Raw genomic sequence first — 17907 nt, forward strand, 5'->3', positions numbered from 1 at the left:
TAAAGATATATCAGGAGGAAAGGAGGGAAAAGGGAGGAAAAAACATCAAAAACAGGGATATTTGTGACACCAATACAAGGAAGAAAATAAAGAACACAGACAATAAGGGAAGAAACTGAAGAGAAGAAAGAAAATGGATATTTGACACCAATACAAGGAAGAAAATAAAGAACACAGACATTAAGGGAAGAAACTGAAGAGAAGAAAGAAAAACAGAAGAAATTGAAGATATAACCGGAGGAAAGGAGGGAAAAGGGAGGAAAAAACACCAAAAATAGGGAAATTTGTGACACCGATACAGGGAGAGAACACGGAACATACCTGACGTAGGGCGATAAAATGGAGGCTGAGGATGACAATATAGGGATGAACTCGGACCAAAACGAACCTAATACGGACGGGGGAATCACAGTGACCACCATAAAGACAGACTACTTAAAAGAGCCCATCACCATCACCTCATTCCAGCCGTGAGTAGAGGAAATTAGTGGGGAAATAAGGAGGATACGAGGAAAATTAACCCGGGAGAATTTTACCCTATGCGAGTTAGGAAAAACACCTTATGGAGTATTTCCTGGCCACGTGAAAGTCTGTAGGAGTGTCTAGTGTAATTTTTCCTTGGTTTTGTTACTTTTTCTACTTTTTGTCGCCTCTAAAGTAGTTTTCAAGGGTGTGGTTTGTATCTTAAGACCTATATCGGGTTTTCAGACCAGTTATTTCTACCTCAAGACCCACGTAACTTTAAAACATGTAAGTTCTACCTAATTATTTTTTTTACCGTATTTTTCTTCCTTTTCTCGTCTCCAGAGTAGTTTTTCATGGGGGTTATTTCTATCTTAAGACATTTATCTGGTTTCTTGACTTATAATTTCAACCTTAAGACCTTTATCGCCCCTAAGATGGTCATTTCTACCTTATTTTTTCGTATTTTTCCTCCTTTTCTCGTCTCTGAGTAGTTTTTCATGGGGGTTATTTCTATCTTAAGACTTTTATCTGGTTTTTAGACTAATAATTTCAACCTCAAGACCTTTATCGCCCTTAAGATGGTCATTTTTACCTCAAAACTAATAATTTCTCTTATTTTTCGTATTTTTCTTACGTTTCTCGTCTCCAGAGTAGTTTTCAATGGGGTTATTTCTATCTCAAGACCTTTATCGCCCCTTAAGATGGTCACATCTACCTCAAAACTACTAATTTCTACTTCTATTGACCGTCAAGACTAGTTTTCAGGGCACAATACACCTAGTTAGTATTTGTCCAGAATTACACCCAATTCTTGAATCACACCCAGTTTCAGAATCACGCCCAATGTAGACTTGCACCCAGCTCCAGAATCACACCCAACTCAATGGTGGTTGACAGCTATTTTTATGCCACTTAAATTCCCAATAGTGTATTTACCTGAGCTTTAATGTGAAAAATTTGTGTCACTAAGATTCTGATAGTTAAAAAGGAAGGTAATACTAATAGCAGTAGATTTTACTTCCATGTAGGTAGGTAGTTAAAAAGGAAGGTAGAACTAATAGCAATAGATTTTACTTTCATGTAGGTAATTAAAAAGGAAGGTACAACTAATAGCAATAGATTTTACCTTCATGTAGGTAATTAAAAAGGAAGGTAGAACTAATAGCAATAGATTTTACCTTCATGCAAGTTTTAATAAGGTGGTGTCAAAGATACCGAAAGACCAAGAATGAAAAAAGTTTAGAATATGACCTTAATCCTTACAGCCGGAATGTGGTCGCACAGGAGGCAACTCTGGAAGAAGAGGGGAGGGAAGAGCACGGGGGAGGGACACTATCCTATGGTGGCAAAGACCAGGAAGATGACGGCTCCGATGGTGAAAAGAATGTCACGCCTAGAGGTGCGATGAAGAAGGGACGCTATTATATACAGAGGTGAGGGGAGGTGCACTGTGCCTTGTGTGTGAGTGATGAAGTTTATAATGAGGACATGGAGAGCAGTGTCTAAAAAGAATAATATAGAGATGTGTATGAAGAAATGAGGAGTCTTGAATAACATGAGAATTTATTGTGATAAATATATGGATTAGAGTGAAAAAAAGGAGACATGGATACATCCAAATAAGTTTGAGAACCTGTCTCAAGCGTACAAGTAGTGAGTTGAAAGAAAAATAAAATAAAAGAATAAAAGAATAAAATAAAATAAAAAATTAAAATTAAAAATAAAAATAAAAATTAGATGGCTGCCTGTGTTGAGCAGCGTCATTAGTGGCTAAAAAGGCCTATGCGGGAGCAGCAGACTCGACCGCAAAGGTTGCAGAGGTGACCTCCGTGAGTGTTGGATGCCCGGTCTCTCCTTTGAGCATGCCTGGCTTCAGCAGCCTCAATAAGTTTGGTCTCACCCAGCTCTGTATGACTCTTGACCGCTGCTCTCCATCCTTATGCTAAATATAGGGCAATGCTTTTTAACTTTCCTTTGCATATCACAGTTTCTCTTTTGATATACTGGTAGTTCAATTAGGTTTATGGCAAGCGGTTCTTTTAAGACCCGCTCAACCCTCTAGATCATTTTTGGTTGAGTTCTGTAGCTTTCTTCCTTCCACAACTTTTGCATCGAGTAGCTGGGCTGTTTTTAAGACCCATTCAACCCTCTAGATCACTTTTGGTTTTGTGTTTTGTAGCGTCCTTCCTTCCTTACTCAGGTTCCGCAAGGAGTGGCTGAAGCACCCTGACTTCAAGGACTGGCTGGGAAAAGGCAACAGCGAGAGCAAGGCAAGATGTATGATTTGCGAGACCGAACTGGTTGCCGGGAAGTCCGAGCTGGTGAGGCACAACAGGGGAAAGAAGCACCAGAAGAAAGTGGCAGCTGCTACGGGGAGAAGTATAGATATTCCAAAGAGCTCTGGGAAAAGGGGGAAGAGCGCGGAGTCCCACGACCCAACGGAATCCATTGAGTTTGAGAGCATCCTGGACGACAATGGAATCTCGCATGTTTTGGTGAGGCACAGACAGGCTAGGTTGGTGTTAGCTTGTGGGGCCACTTGCTGTCTCCCTGTCTCTTAACCTGTCCACTGCAATTGGCATGGATTTGGCTTTCACTGGTAGCCTGGTAACATTTAATCCCAGGTCTTTCTCTGCCTCTGTGGTGGATAGTGGAGCATTTCCCTTGTGGTACTGGTATGGTGGATATCCCCTCCCAAGGTGCATGAATTTACATTTTTCTTCATTGATTAATAGCAGCCACTTTTTGATCCGTTCCTGTAGCTTGGTGATGTCTTCTTGTAGGGAATCCGCAGTCAAGGGGTTAACGTCTGTCTTGGAGGTTTTGGTGAGGTATAGACAGGCAGGGGGTCACTGTACCTGCTATGCTGTCTCCTTTTCCTCCTATCATTCATGGCCTGTTTCTTCCAAGCCCTTCATTGTAAAATCTTCGTTTATGCCATCTATCCATCTTCTCCTTGGTCTTCCTTCTCTTTCTTCCTCCTGCAGCCTCCATCTCCAACACTCTTCCTGTTCCCTTAATCCCTTTGCTGCTATGCCATTTCCATTTCCTTCTATTATTCATGTCTCATTCCTCCACTCCCTTCGCTGTCAGGTCTTCATTTATGCTATCTGTCTATCTCCTTGGTCTTCCTCCTGCAACCTTCATCTCCAACATTCTTCCTGTTCTTGCAAACCCTTCACTAAGTTTTCATATATTCTATCTATCCTTCTTCTCCTTGGCCTACCTCTCTTCCTTTTCCTGCAGCCTCCATCTCTAGTATTCTTCAGCCTATGCGGTCCATGTTTCTCCTCCTCACCACTGCAGTCTCTTCTGTATTAGCGTTACAATGATGATAATAATAGTAGATGCACCAAGTTGTCTTTATTTCCTATTTCTTCATCTTTTAGTCTGTCCTGCACGTCTGAGTGAGGCACAGACTGATTTTAAGGACAAACAGCCTAAGTAGGTAGTTAGAGTGACCCATAAAAATTGTTGTCACATCAATCCTCCTCACATCCATGTACTGCACACTAGATGACAGTCCTCCCTTTGTCCTTACAGCACATAGTCGACCTGCGGAGTGACACAGTGACACAGCCGTGCCCTGAGATGAAGAAGGCCATGATGAACGCAGCGCTGGGGGACGACGCCTTCAGTGAGGACCCAACCGTTAAAAGTGCGTCCTCCTCTGCTTCCTCTTCAGCATGTTTTATAGCCATTCTTTATGTTGCTGTTTCTTTGAGGATCTAAGTGTTAAAAATGGGTCTTCTTCTGCTTGTTTTAATGTTCTCTATTTGTGGTTTCTCTGAGGACATAACAGTTAAAAGTAGGCCCTCTTATGCTTTTTCTTCCACTTGTTTTATTGCCATTCTTTGTGTTGTGGTTTCTTTGAAGGCATAAATGTTAAAAGTAGGTCCTATTCTGCTTCTTCCTCCTCTTGTTGTACTGCCATTCCTTATGTTGTTATTTATTTAAAGACTCAAGTATTAAAAGTGGTCCTCCTCTGCTTGTTCTATTACAATTCTTAATGCTGTGGCTTCTCTGTCTCCTCATCTTGTTAGTTTGAAGATTAAGGTATTATAGAGGATGACAATACACTTAAGAGTACCATATTTGTGCCAGTTTGTACCTACCAGCCACAGTGATGAGCAACAGTAGACCAGTAGGCTCGGGAGGCTGGAAATTAGGGTGCCAAACGCATTAATTTAAAAGCCCAGGTGATATTGAAGGTCTATTATCATCATCACTTAATTTTCACTAGAGTTCTTTATTATTCCCCATTTCAATTTTTCAGAGGAGGAAATTAGGGTGCCAGACGCATTAATTTTAAAGCCCAAGTGGAATCGAGGGTCTGTTATCATCATCCTCAACACCTCTTTATTTTCACTCTAGTATAGTTTTTTCTTTACCCAATTTCAGTTTTTCAGAGGTGTTTTGGTGATGGGAGTTCTAATTGGCATGGGTGTGGAGTTGTAATCAGTAAAAATATCTCAGACTCCAACTCCTTTACAATGCGTGTGATGTCGTGTGGCTGGGTGAGGTGTGGTGTGTGGTGTGGCAGGGTTATATCTGCCTACCACTGTACTGCAGAAGAGGAGAAGAGGGAATGAGAGTGGAGTAACAACCTTATAATTTCCTGGAGTTGGAATCGTAGTTGAAATCTTTTGTATCCAACTCCACGCTAACTGGGACGGTCTCTACGGGGTGGGAAATGTACAGTACCCTCAATGTGCTTCTCTGGACCAAGGACTTTCTGAACTCCAGTAATCTTGTTCCCCGCAGCCCTGGAGGAGAAGGTGGCAATGCTGCTGGAGAAGGAGGCAGCGCTGTATGTCCCATCTGGCACCATGGCCAACCTCATATGTGGTGAGTGGTAGTGGTGGTTGGAGCTGTTGGTGATTATGCAGTTTCTCTTTGATAAGTTTGTGACCATGGGAATATTGAGACGACTTTCCGGTCTTCATGTTCTGTTTGCTAAGTTTGTGACCATGGAAATACTGAGATGGCTTTTTCTATATGGATGTGGAGGTAGTTGGACCTGTTGGTGATGATTGCACAGTTTCTCTATGACAAGTTTGTAACCATGGGAATGTCGAGATGCTTTTTCTGTGTCTTCCTGTTCTATTTAGTAAGTTTGTGACCATGGAAATACTGAGATGCCCTTTTCTATACCTGTTTTCTCAATGATAAGTTTCTGGTCATGGTAATACTGAGATGCTAATAAACAGAGGTCAGATTCAGGCATCCCATTTACCCCAAGTGAACATAAACCCAATTCTGGATTCATATGGATTAGCATGTTAAATTGTTCCCCTTGATATCTTTGCAGCCATGGGAATATTGAGATGCCTTTTCTATATCTTATGCAACAGAGATCAGCACTGAGGCCATGAGCACCTATAGTTTATGCCCCCAACATTACCATTATCGCCTTTCCTATGTTGTGCTCTTTTTCATAAGTTTGTGGCTTTGGGAATATTGATACGATGCCTTTCCTATGTCTTGGTGATCTGTTCTTTCACAGTTTATTTTATTTCCCTGCAGTTCACAGTTAGTTTTATTTCCCTAGTTCATTTTATTTCCCTTCAGTTTTATTTCCCTACAGTTTATTTTAGTATCATATCTCCTTAGGTTTGTGGCCTCAGGAATATTGACATGATGCCTTTCCTCTATTTTCGTGTTCTCTTCCTTCCCTAACAGTGATGGCGCATTGCTGGCAGCGAGGGTCTGAGGTGGTGGTGGGGGACCAGAGCCACCTGTACCTGTCCAGCCAGGGAGGTATGGCACAGGTAAGACTTCTTTCTGTGGTGGCATTGATTGGTAAGGTGACCACAGGTATACCCTGCTTTATGATTTGGTGATTTCTTCTTCTTTGCTTCTATTCATTTAATGTATTTATTTTCTTCTTCACCTCATGTCCTGCTGCCTCAGGTCGGCGGCGTCCACCACCGCACACTCAAGAACCTCCCGGACGGCACCTTCTCCCTGGAGGAGCTTCAGGCGCTGGTGAGGGGCAACGACCTCCACTGGTCCGCCCTGACCCTGGTGTGCGTGGAGAACACCCACAACATGATGGGCGGCAAGGCGCTCCCTATACAGTGGATGGACGATGTAAGGAGGGACAGCTGGATTTGCCACACTGTGATATCATGTGGTTTTAGTTTTTAATCTTGTTTAGTAATATTTACTTGATTTTACATTGTACTAATATTAAATGATGCTAGCTTACTATTTGTCTTGTATTATCTACTGCTTGAGAATGATTTATAACGCTAATCCATACGAATCCAGACTTGGGTTTGTGTTTGCTCAGGGTTAATGCTCTGCCTGAATCCAAGCTTTGTTTATCAGTAAAGCTACATTACCAAACTCAGCGCTAAGGCCCACATTCTCAGATGCTTTAGGCTCTCACAATATTTTTCAAGATCACAAAGGAGATTAGTCGAGGTCTCACGAGTATTTTTTCATGTTCATGGTGCAGAAGCCTTGTCAAACTATCACTAGGCTCAGAAAACTACCCATGGAAACACTAAAAAAAAAACTGAAAACCTTGCCAAATGCGAGTGTGTAAGCCCCAAATTGTCTAACCCGTCTGCTGTGATTGGCACGGATTTGGCTTTCACTGGTAGCCTGGTAACATATACTCCCAGGTCTTTTGCTGGCTCTGTGGTGGATAGTGGAGTGTTTCCCATGTGGTATCGGTATGCTGGATATCCCCTTCCAAGGTGTAGGACTTTTAATTTTTCTTCATTGAATTCTAGCAGCCACTTTTTGTTCCATTCCTGTAGCTTGGTGATGTCTTGTAGGAATTTCACAGTCAAGGGGTTAAGAATACGGGCCTAAGTACTCCACTAGACTAACCCAGGTCACCTTTGCAGCTTGGTACTGTGTGCTCTGGGCTGGGGCTGATGGTGCACTGTGATGGGGCGCGACTTATGAATGCCGCTGTGGCCCTCGGCACCAGCCCCGCCCGCCTGGCGCAGAACTGTGATTCTGTGACGCTCTGCCTCAACAAGGGCCTCGGGGCACCCATGGGCTCTGTCATCACCGGCACCAGAGAATTTATCACTCGGTAAGCTGAAGATTTTATAATGACATGGACGTAAAACATAGACCAGCCATCACAATACGTGCGTTGGAAATGAGCTTTAATAAGAGTTGTGCATATGGTGTGTTAATAAAATGGGGTGGAGAAAGTAATTAAGATGTGGATGAGAGTTTTAGTATGGGTGAAGTAGCTAGGAGAATGGATTGTGGAGTGGATATGAATGAGTGAAACATGTAAGTCCAAGATAGTTTAAACATGTAATGAGAATGAATGAGGATGATTTCACTAAGAGAGTGTTTGGAGGCAGGATTGAGGGAGAGGGTAATTTGGAAAGACCATGAGTGAAATGCATCAATACAGTGGATGATTATTGGAGGGAGTTGGCAGGCAAGGGACTGAACGTGCAGAGAGGGAGTTCCGCAGCAGGAAAAATTGGAGATGCTCTTGTTGTGGTGACTTCTTTGGGGAAAGTTCCCATGAGGTGACTGAGCATCAAAAATACAGACAGATTGTGTTTGGAGTAGTGTGTTGTGAGTGCCTGACGTATCTTGTTCCTGTGTGTGGCTTGCAGGACCATGTCATTTTGTTATAAATATGTATAGTGAACCTTAACTTTCCTGAATTACATGCAAGGTCGTTTTACTTTCTCTTTGTTTGAAGTTAGGTTTGTGTGTGATGGTAGTGCTTCATGTGTCTCTGTGTGTGTGTTGCAGGGCCATGAGAGTGAGGAAGACCCTTGGTGGCCACCTTCACCAGACGGGCATGCCAGCCGCGGCAGGTCTCTGGGCTCTGGACCATCGTGTGCCTAAATTGTCAGTGGACCACGCCCACGCACGTGCCATCGCCCAGGGTAAGGCCCCCAGCATTGTGAAGTGTTGCCATTGTTATCACAGAAATTTAATGAGCTCCATGCTAGAGGCAATGGCAAATTAATGAGGTTCCTGACAACAAAAAATTGATTAGAAGTCCCCACTGAAGAAAGAGAAAGAAAATATCCCAGTTTATAATACATGGGAGCAGAGTACTATAGAGACTCTGGCTACTATCAATCAATACCTCAAATACCTAACTAATTCCTCAGAGTTTCAAACCATACCAGTTCAAAATAGGCAACAACACTTCACCAACCACCACCACCACCCCTCACCCACCCACCAAGGACCTCTCCACTAACCACCACCACCAAGAACCCCCTCCACTAACCACCACCACCAAGAACTCCCTCCACTAACCACCACTAACCCCATGAAGAACCCCTTCACTAACCCCCACACACCACCACCAGCCCTCATCCCCCCCCCTCCCATTCCAGGCGTTCAGGAGCAACACAGCAGCGCCGTCACCGTTGACCTGAAGAGCGTGCAGAGTAACATTGTTCTCCTGAACTGCGACAACATAAGAGTGGATGCCAAAAAGCTGTGCCAAAGACTTGCCTCTGTGAGTATAGGGGAGTGACTGATGGTTGGAAGGGAGTGTGTGCATGGGAGACAATCATAGTGGTGCCAAAGACTAGCCTCTGTGAGTATAAGGGAGTGACTGATGGTTGGAAGGGAGTGTGTGCATGGGAGAGAGCCAGAGTAGTGCCGAACTAACCTCTCTGAGTGTATGGGAGTGACAGCTGATTGGAAAGGAGCATTATAAAGGGAGAGCCAGAGGGGATGATTATAATGCCCAAGGTGCCAAAAGCTATGCTGTACCAAACACTAGCCTCTGAGTGTAAGGAAGGGAATGATATAAGGGGAAAGGAGTGTGAGCAGGGACACTATTTTGGATGTATGGAATGATTATACACACACATCCATACTCACATCAGTACACCAGACTATCATCCTCTATCCCTCCTCTCTCTACCCCAGGTCACAGATGCCGAGTCTCAGGAGCTTGGCGAGCAGGTGGTGGTGATGATGATGCCCATGTCCGACACCTGCGTGAGGCTAATGACCCACTGCAACGTTAAGAAGGATGATGTGAAGGCCGTCATCAAGAAGCTTCAGTACATCATCCAGGAGTACGACAACATGATGTACCTCGAGTATAAGATTAATGGGTGAGGGGGGTGAGAATGTGAGGAGGGAGGACGTCAAGGGCGAGAGAGATGTGTTAACGCTAAAAATCTGTGACGCACACCGGACAGGAATATTATGACAATGGGATGTGCCATATAATATTTAAGTGGCTGTATGTATGTATGTATGTTTGTGTGTGTGTGCATATGCTACTGAGTGAGGATGTAAAGGACCAGAGAGCTGTGTTATATACAAAAACTGTGGTATGCAAGCAAAAATATGACATGATAGTGTGAGATGAGCTTATGAATGTGTATCGGCAGAGGAAAAGAAAGAAAAAACAATTAATATAAAGTTATAAATATACATCTTGAGTGTGTGAATTGAACAAGCGAGGAGAGAGTAAGGTGATAAAGGTTTATATGAGCAAGATAGGTAATAGTTATGGCGGGTGTGATTGTGGACAGCCTCCCCTTATAACACTGAGGAGAAATATGAATGAATATCTAAAGAGAGTGATTGATGATTATTGGGGTGTTCCTTACTTGGCGCCGCAACTGCGTGGTTAAAGAGAGTGAAGGGGTGAGAGGAGAGTATGCAGGGACAGAGTGTGTGGGCAGGGGCAAGGGATGGTGTGCAGGGAAGTTCTAAGGAGGAGTCAGAGAGGTTTGAAGTAGGACTGCATCAATTTGTATGTTACTCTATTTTTTGTACAATGAAAACTTTTGATAGTGTAATTAAAAGTTATTTCAATATATTTCTTCTTTTAATTAAGAATGGAACCACTGAACATTTTGTAGACCACCAGGCAGACCAAGAAGAGCTGAAGGGAATATTCATAGACACACTCGGAGGACGACCAATAAATGTCTAACCAAAAAAATTAGAAAAGTGATGAAAATGAATGATGATGATTACAGTCTTATATTTCTGGCCCATGATACTCTAGATTGTTGTTATTGACTGGGTATTAAAAACTAGTAGTTGTCTGTGCCATCTTGTGATGTCATATTAGCAAACCATCTGACCATCTTCATGAAAATTCATCAGCTGCAGGATTGGTTGGAGACATCACACAGTTTTTGGATGGGGCGTGTCCCCATCCAGGTAAGAAATCCAGGTAAGAAGTAAAAGAAAGGACTCGTGTCTCAAGAAATATGAAGACTCAGCAGAGCATTCTTGAGGTGTAAAAACATCCTCTGAGGGCACTGATCGACTGATTGTAGTATTTGATCATGTCACAACTACAGATGGAAACTATCTCAATAGCGAGGTTTATGCCAGAAAAGTGTGTGTGTGTGTGTGTGTGTGTTGCTGTCATAACCACCCTCCTTTTATACTTTCTGTGGAAATCAGTGTGAGGGAGAGAGAAATCACACAAGGTTATAAAACTACCCATGAAAATACCTACAACTCCTACGAATTCCTTGTCAAATGTATGCTTGGGCGCCGAAATGTTTAATTAAAAATATGGCCCAACGTGTTCAAGGTAACTGTCATAATACAGGGCAAGTATAAAGGTTAAAATACATACATGACAACGGAAGAGCAGTTGGTTAAGTATAGAAAACGAGATGTCGGTGAGGTAACAAAACCAGTCTTCACACGGGACACCTTCAAAATCGTATAATAAACAAACCAAAAAATATCAACAAGTAATTAAGGTGACAGGAACTTCCCTCGCGCTCACCAGCTTGTCAACTTCACATTTTAAGGTCAAACAATTATCTGACTTACTTTCTTACCTGTTCGGGGGACGGCGAAGCACCTGGGGACAGCACACAGGAGGAGGCCCGCGGAACACTTCTACACACGACACACACACACTCAGGAAAATACACTGTTGTTTGTTTTGAATGGTCGCCCAATGGTTGAAGGTGTCAGATACCATGTGGCGCGGCGGACAAGTGTCAAATGAGGACCCACATAGGAGGCTGGAATCACTGGTGTTAAGAAATTTATAAACACACATACACACACACACACACACGAACTCGATTAAGCAATTTAGAGCAGGTTCGATATTTCGTTCCTCGGTGATTCGAAACACTGCCCGCCACTCGTCGTCCCAAAGATCCTATTCAGTAACAAAACAACGATGCATTCACCTACTCATGCTTTCAATTGGCTTTCTGCAGCTTACGCACCAAATTCTGGGATATACAGTGAATATTAACGGGCAACAACATATAAAAAGTCTCTGGAAATCTCAGGCCACATTTAGCACCAGGAGTCTGATCAGCAGAAGGTTTTTCAGCAAGATTTCCAACAGATTGTGACTAAAATTCCATTGCCTACATGACAAGCAGTGTGTTACGAGCGGAGCGTGACCCGGGTGGTGACGCGTAAAAGTCTACGGGCACACCAAGCCACATTTACATAATACGACGGCTCCAATGGTGGACAAACTTGCGACCCCATATAATATACTACCCAGAACATGTTTATTCAACATCCTTATAGTAGTCATAGGTTAGCAGGACTAATAATGAGAACGTTACTCATTCTTCGTATCAATATGGGCCCCTTTCCCTACTGTTTTATTTTTTTACAGCAAGGGAGGCAGCTTAATAAGGGCAAAAACAGACAGCAATAACAGAAAAAACAAAGTCTGCTAGACACTGCTCCAAACAAAAGTGGAAAGAACAAGAGGCCAAAAGAGTGGCCCATTTCGAGTGAAGATGTACTACGGGCCGTATTACTAAACATTTCATTGTCCAAGTTCACATATTTGACAAGGCTTTCATAGGAGTTTGGGGCATTTCCAGGATGAATTTGATGGCCCTGGTGGTAATTTTATCCTTCTTCTGTACCGTGAACCTGAAGAAACACTCATTAAAACCCGACTAACCACCTCTCTGACCTCTAGAAATAGCTGATGTGGGGAACGAAAGTGTTTTGCAATACCAACCTTAAGTGCCTCGATACTCTCCTCTTGAATGAGTTAAGTCGTAGGCAGGAGGCAATAACCCCACAACTAATGCAATTCTAGCAAATACAGTACTGCTGTCACTACTACTTATGCTACTTCTACTGCTACTACTATAACTATTACTATGCGAGTTCTACAATCTACTATATAGCTGTCTTTCTTAATGCCATAGCAAAGGATGAAGGAAACAACGTGTTCTGTGTTTGTACAAAAATATTTATTAAACCTTTCGTCGCCGGGGGGCTGATGCGAGGGAGGACTATGTTTTTTTAGCTGTTAGTGGTAATGAATGGATAATAATGATAGTAAAAGTAATAAAAACAAGATTGGTAATTATAATCAGTCCCCCCTCCTGCCTTGCCCCGCCCCCCTCCTTCTGAACTCTCCTGTATGTATATTTGTATGTATGCATGTATGTATGTATGTATGTATGTATGTATTACTGTCTAGTGTATATACATATTTACTTCCTTCCCTTTGATTAAAAAAAAAAAGAGGTATAATGACGAACTCATTAAGTAATTAGTAAACATGATCTTAGAGTCTACTTTTTGGGTATATTATTTTAAAGGGGTTGGTTTGTAAGGGATTGGGCTATAAGGGAATGGGGTATAAGGGATTGGGCTATATGGGATTGGGTATAAAGGGATTGGGCTATAAGGGATTGGGGTATAAGAGATTGATGTATAAGGGGTTGGGGTATAAGGGATTAGGGTATAAGGGATTGGGGTATAAGGGATTGGGGTATAAGGGACTGGACTATAAGGAATTGGGCTATAAGGGATTAGGCTATAAGGGATCGGGGTATAAGGAGGTCGGGCGGGGCAGCTCTTCGTGTTAGTCCCGTGATCAAAACCTTATCTCTACATTACAAACTACCTTTACTTCCCTATTGGTCTACCTAGGTATTTACAGGTATATAAACAGGGGTGAGCGATATCTGTGTGTGTGTGTGTGTGTGTGTGTGTGTGTGTGTGTGTGTGTGTGTGTGTGTGTGTGTGTGTGTGTGTGTGTGTGTGTGTGTGTGTGTGTGTGTGTGTGTGTGTGTGTGTGTGTTATTCTGAAATATGTTAAGTTAAAGGTTTATCAAGACCGAAGTGTTAACATACCTCGTATTATTAATAATTATAATTAATCATGTGGAACGGTCTGCTCTGATAGATAGATAGAGAGATAGGAATAGATTGATACAGAGATGAAGATAGAAATGGATGGATAAATAGATAGATAATAAACAGAACTCTAAAAGAATCTTAATCCTACGATATTTATATACAAGAAAGAACTACAGTTTGGCAATAAGAAAAAAATGGAAGGTATAAATAAAAATAAAGGCAATTACATTAGCTATTGACAACTTAAGGATAAAGAGACGGAATGCATAGACACAAAACCTATGGACAACTTGACTGAAAAAAGACGGAATGCTTATGAAGAGAAAAACTATTGATGTTGAATGGCATGAACGGAATGACAAAGAAATATCGACAACTTGAGCGAAAAAATGATGAAGTGGATAAGTATAATAAAAAAGCATTACACCAACTACTGACAACGGCCAAAAAATGTACACGAGAAATATAATTACATCGTTTTCTTCAATGAAAGGTGAGATTAAAAGTGAGATTAGCAGTGAAATTAGAAGTGGATGCTATGAGGAGATGAGATATGGTACAAAAATGTGCTGGTGCTCATTTGACTTCTGGAGATATGTGAGGAAAGAAGATGCTCAATTGTTTTCTGAATACTATTGGTGGGACGGAGGTAGCTGGTGGTGGATGCTGGGGTGGGAGATGAGACTGGTCAAAAGAGTATAATTATATAAGATGCTCATCCGAGTCCTCTAGAATCATAAGGCGCTAGTGACCTCGTGACTCTAAGGATCTGATCTGATTTCTAAAGGCTTGGTGTGGTCGTGTGTCTCGCTCATAAGATTTTTGAATGCTTGAGATAAACACACTTGATGCTACACAGGATGTCATGATGATTTAATCCTCTAGAATCATACTAAGGCGCTAGTGACCTCGTGACAATGAGGATCTGATCTGATTTCTAAAGGTTTGGTGTGGTCGTGTGTCTCGCTCATATGTTTTTTGAATGCTTGAGATAAACACACTTGATGCTACACAGGATGGCATGATGATATAACACTATTGAAGGCTTAAAAGATGATTTGTTTAATGTTTACAGTGCAATGAATTATCGAAAGGTAGATGGAAACCTATTTTTTGAAGTTATGTTAAAAAGAGTCGGAGCTATGTATGAAAAATTGACACAAGTCGTTTATGTGTTAGAGATAGATAGAAGAGACATAAAATACTATTACCGAGAATGGATAGAACAGACGGAGACAACCACTCGATAGAATATAGAAAAAAGTGAAAGGCAGAATGCAAAACGAAGATAAAGAAGAGTAGATGAGCACTAAACAAAGTAGACACATAGGTACTGCTTAGAATACACTGAACTGATTGAAATATAAGAACGCTTGAGAGGCACTGCTTAAAACAGAAAACGAGCAGAGAGAAAGGGAGACTCGTTCAAACAGGCACGGAGAGGCACTACTACATCGCCTATATAAAACAGCTTTGCTAGAGACACTGCTTAGAAGGGCGGTGAGGAGGACACCAGCTTCCCCTCGCAGTAGAGTTGCGGGCAGCAGTGTGGGTAGGCCTTGCCCTCCACCCTCACGATGTAGCAGTTCTCGTTGAAGAGCGGCAGCAGCTCCGAGCACCTGGGGACACCGGAGCCAGGTGAATACAGGAGGGCAGGAGTGATTACAGGTAGGAGGGGAGAGAAGATGAGGAGCCTTAAAACGGATGAAGCTCTGCTACTCTGCTCTGCTCGACTACTATTACTACTACTACTACTACTACTACTACTACTACTACTGCTGCTACTACGACATAAATACCAATAACTACAAACATATCCATCAGATAAACGAATCTTTAAAGTTTAATTCATAATACTCGAGAAATCCAAAATATTACAACAAAACAGCAATAACAACAACAACTACTACTACTACTACTACTCCACCTGCCCGTCCTTCGCCTCACCTGATCCTCTTCTCCAGCAGGGTCCCGTTGGAGGCCTGGACGCAGGTGGCTTGCTCGCAGGTGCTGTCCACGGTCCAGGTCTCGCCCGTGGTGTGCAGGGAACACCGCTCGGCATCGTAGCAGCGGCCGTTGTAGTCTGCGAAAGAAGGAATGATGTAAGGGACTGGTGGGTGCCTTGTGGGGGTGTTTGTGTGTTTGGGGTCTGGCTATAGTGGTGATGTGTTCACTATTGCTGTTTATTAATTTGCTATCGCTCATGGTTTTACTACTATTACTACTACTACAACTACTACTACTACTACTACTACTACTACTACTACTACTGTTATTTCTGTTGATATTGTTACTGTTTCTGTGGTGAAAGACTAAAGTAATACAGGAAAGAGAGAGAGAGAGAGAGAGAGAGAGAGAGAGAGAGAGAGAGAGAGAGAGAGAGAGAGAGAGAGAGAGAGAGAGAGAGAGAGAGAGAGAGAGAGAGACAGACAAAGATAAACGAATTACGACGCAGCTTGGGGTGGGAATTCCTTTAATCATGACTCACACACACACACACACACACACACACACACACACACACACACACACACACACACACACACACACAGATAACGCCAGTTAATTTCTTTCCATCAATTCGTCCATGGTGTGTGTGTGTGTGTGTGTGTGTGTGTGTGTGTTGCGTAATCCCACCCGGCGCCTGTGTGACCTAATATAGTAACTGACCTGACCTTAACCACCGTCTATGTGTGTGACCTGAGCTGAGAGAGAGAGAGAGAGAGAGAGAGAGAGAGAGAATGGGAAATTGTCTGTCTACCACCCCTTATCTCTCTCTCTCTCTCTCTCACCTGGCATATTTCATTCTGTCAAAATAAAAACAGATAACATTTTAGCAAGGTAAAATACACACACACACACACACACACACACACACACACACACACACACACACACACACACACACACACACACACACACACACTGATCTCAGGTCTTTCTAAATTCAACTAATGCAGGTCACCAATGCCTCCCTCCTCTTGCTGCTCCTCCTCCTCCTCCTCCTCCTTCTCCTCCTTCTCCTCCTCCTCCTCTTCCTCCTCCTCCTCCTCCTCCTGTTCCCGAGGTCGAGGGTCAGGGTGAGGACTGGTATCTCTCTCTCTCTCTCTCTCTCTCTCTCTCTCTCTCTCTCTCTCTCTCTCTCTCTCTCTCTCTCTCTCTCTCTCTCTCTCTCTCTCTCTCTCTCTCTCTCTCTCTCTCTCTCTCTCTCTCTCTCTCTCTCTCTCTCTCTCTCTCTCTTTTCTTCCCTTTTCTTCCCTTCCTTTCCCTTTCTATCCCTTCATTTCACATCCATTCCTCTTTCTTCCCTTCCCTTCCCATTCATTTCTTTTCTTCCCCTCCCTTCACTTTTCATTCCTCTTTCTTCCTTTCCCTTTCCATCCATTCCTCTTTCTTCCCTTCCCTTTCCATCCATTCCTCTTTCTTCCCTTCCCTTCCCTTTCGTTTCCTTCCCTTCCCATCTACGGCGTGAGTACCAACTAGTTTGGGGAGGAAGGGAAGGCTGATGGGGAGGTTAAGGGAGGGAACTTGCAACACACTATTGGTAAGGTGAAAGAGGGGAGGGTGAGGGGAGGAGGCGGGGAGGCGGAGGGGAGGGCGGTACACGGCTCATAACACTGGAGAAACAATATACTGAGCCAAGTACCGCCACTCAAACATCGATTTTTAGAGGGTAACTTGGTTTGTTTTATGTGTTTTTAAGTGTGTTTGTGTGTTTGTATGGATTGTCTTTAGTTTTTTTCTGTTTTTTTTTCTCGAATAAAGGAATTTCACTCAATTTTCACTTTATACATTGAACAAGCGAAGGATTTTTTTTTACTTACCGTTTCTCTTTTCCTCTCCCTCTCCCTCTCCCTCTCTCTCTCTCTCTCTCTCTCTCTCTCTCTCTCTCTCTCTGTCTTTGTCCTGCTCATGTGAACCTTTGTCTAACTACACAACCTTTCACATTTACGCACACACGCGCTCCGGAAAATGCACATAATGATACCAGGCCATGTATGCATCTGTGTGTGTGTGTGTGTGTGTGTGTGTGTGTGTGTGTGTGTGTGTGTGTGTGTGTGTGTGTGTGTGTGTGTGTGTGTGTGTGTGTGTGTGTGTGTGTGTGTGTGTGTGTGTGTGTGTGTGTGTTTGCTCAAATTTGTCTCCTTTCACTCAAGCATTCCTTCATTCACACACACACACACACACACACACACACACACACACACACACACACACACACACACACACACACACACACGTGGTACACCTCTGACCTAACCCTGACCTGTGTTACAAACTTGGCTTATGAAGGGGGAGGAGGAGGAGGAGGAGGAGGAGGAGGTGAAAAAGCATGACTAATGATTCTCAAAGCACGTG

The 17907-nt window shown here is 42.9% G+C and overlaps 2 protein-coding genes across 5 annotated transcripts in view; one reads left to right on the forward strand and one right to left on the reverse strand.

Annotated features, from left to right (window-relative positions):
- Positions 1-286: 286 nt before the first annotated feature.
- Positions 287-10048, forward strand: LOC126994317 (uncharacterized). Of its 3 annotated transcripts, none has more exons than XM_050853640.1 (11): positions 287-470; positions 1731-1898; positions 2666-2960; positions 4009-4123; positions 5230-5313; positions 6148-6236; positions 6379-6558; positions 7326-7519; positions 8209-8345; positions 8808-8932; positions 9352-10048. In XM_050853640.1, exons 1-11 carry the CDS (start codon positions 340-342, stop codon positions 9544-9546), a joined length of 1713 nt encoding a protein of 570 aa, XP_050709597.1. In that variant the 5' UTR covers positions 287-339; the 3' UTR covers positions 9547-10048. The 3 variants fall into 3 exon arrangements, with proteins under 3 accessions (XP_050709597.1, XP_050709598.1, XP_050709599.1); XM_050853641.1 differs by lacking the exon at positions 287-470 and adding an exon at positions 552-750; XM_050853642.1 differs by lacking the exons at positions 287-470; positions 1731-1898 and adding an exon at positions 552-750.
- A 2580-nt stretch (positions 10049-12628) lies between these two features.
- The window catches only part of LOC126994320 (U-scoloptoxin(16)-Er9a-like), a 57347-nt gene continuing 52068 nt past the window's right edge, over positions 12629-17907 (reverse strand). For both annotated transcript variants that reach the window (XM_050853644.1, XM_050853645.1), the window contains exons 3-4: positions 15496-15631; positions 12629-15167 (exon numbers count right to left, since the gene is read on the reverse strand). In XM_050853644.1, the coding sequence (XP_050709601.1) occupies positions 15038-15167; positions 15496-15631 (266 nt within the window). In that variant the 3' untranslated portion in view covers positions 12629-15037. The remainder of the gene's footprint in view (positions 15168-15495; positions 15632-17907) is intronic.

Source organism: Eriocheir sinensis, unplaced genomic scaffold (assembly GCF_024679095.1).
Source record: "Eriocheir sinensis breed Jianghai 21 unplaced genomic scaffold, ASM2467909v1 Scaffold773, whole genome shotgun sequence".
Taxonomy (NCBI): domain Eukaryota; kingdom Metazoa; phylum Arthropoda; class Malacostraca; order Decapoda; family Varunidae; genus Eriocheir; species Eriocheir sinensis.

Bases quoted from the DNA above. Each gene is read 5' to 3' on its own strand.
- LOC126994317 (XM_050853640.1), top strand. From the start codon at position 340: ATGGAGGCTGAGGATGACAATATAGGGATGAACTCGGACCAAAACGAA. The intron at 6,559-7,325 runs GTAAGGAGGGAC...TCACCTTTGCAG, and splicing joins CTATACAGTGGATGGACGAT to CTTGGTACTGTGTGCTCTGG. The intron at 8,933-9,351 runs GTGAGTATAGGG...TCTCTACCCCAG, and splicing joins TGTGCCAAAGACTTGCCTCT to GTCACAGATGCCGAGTCTCA.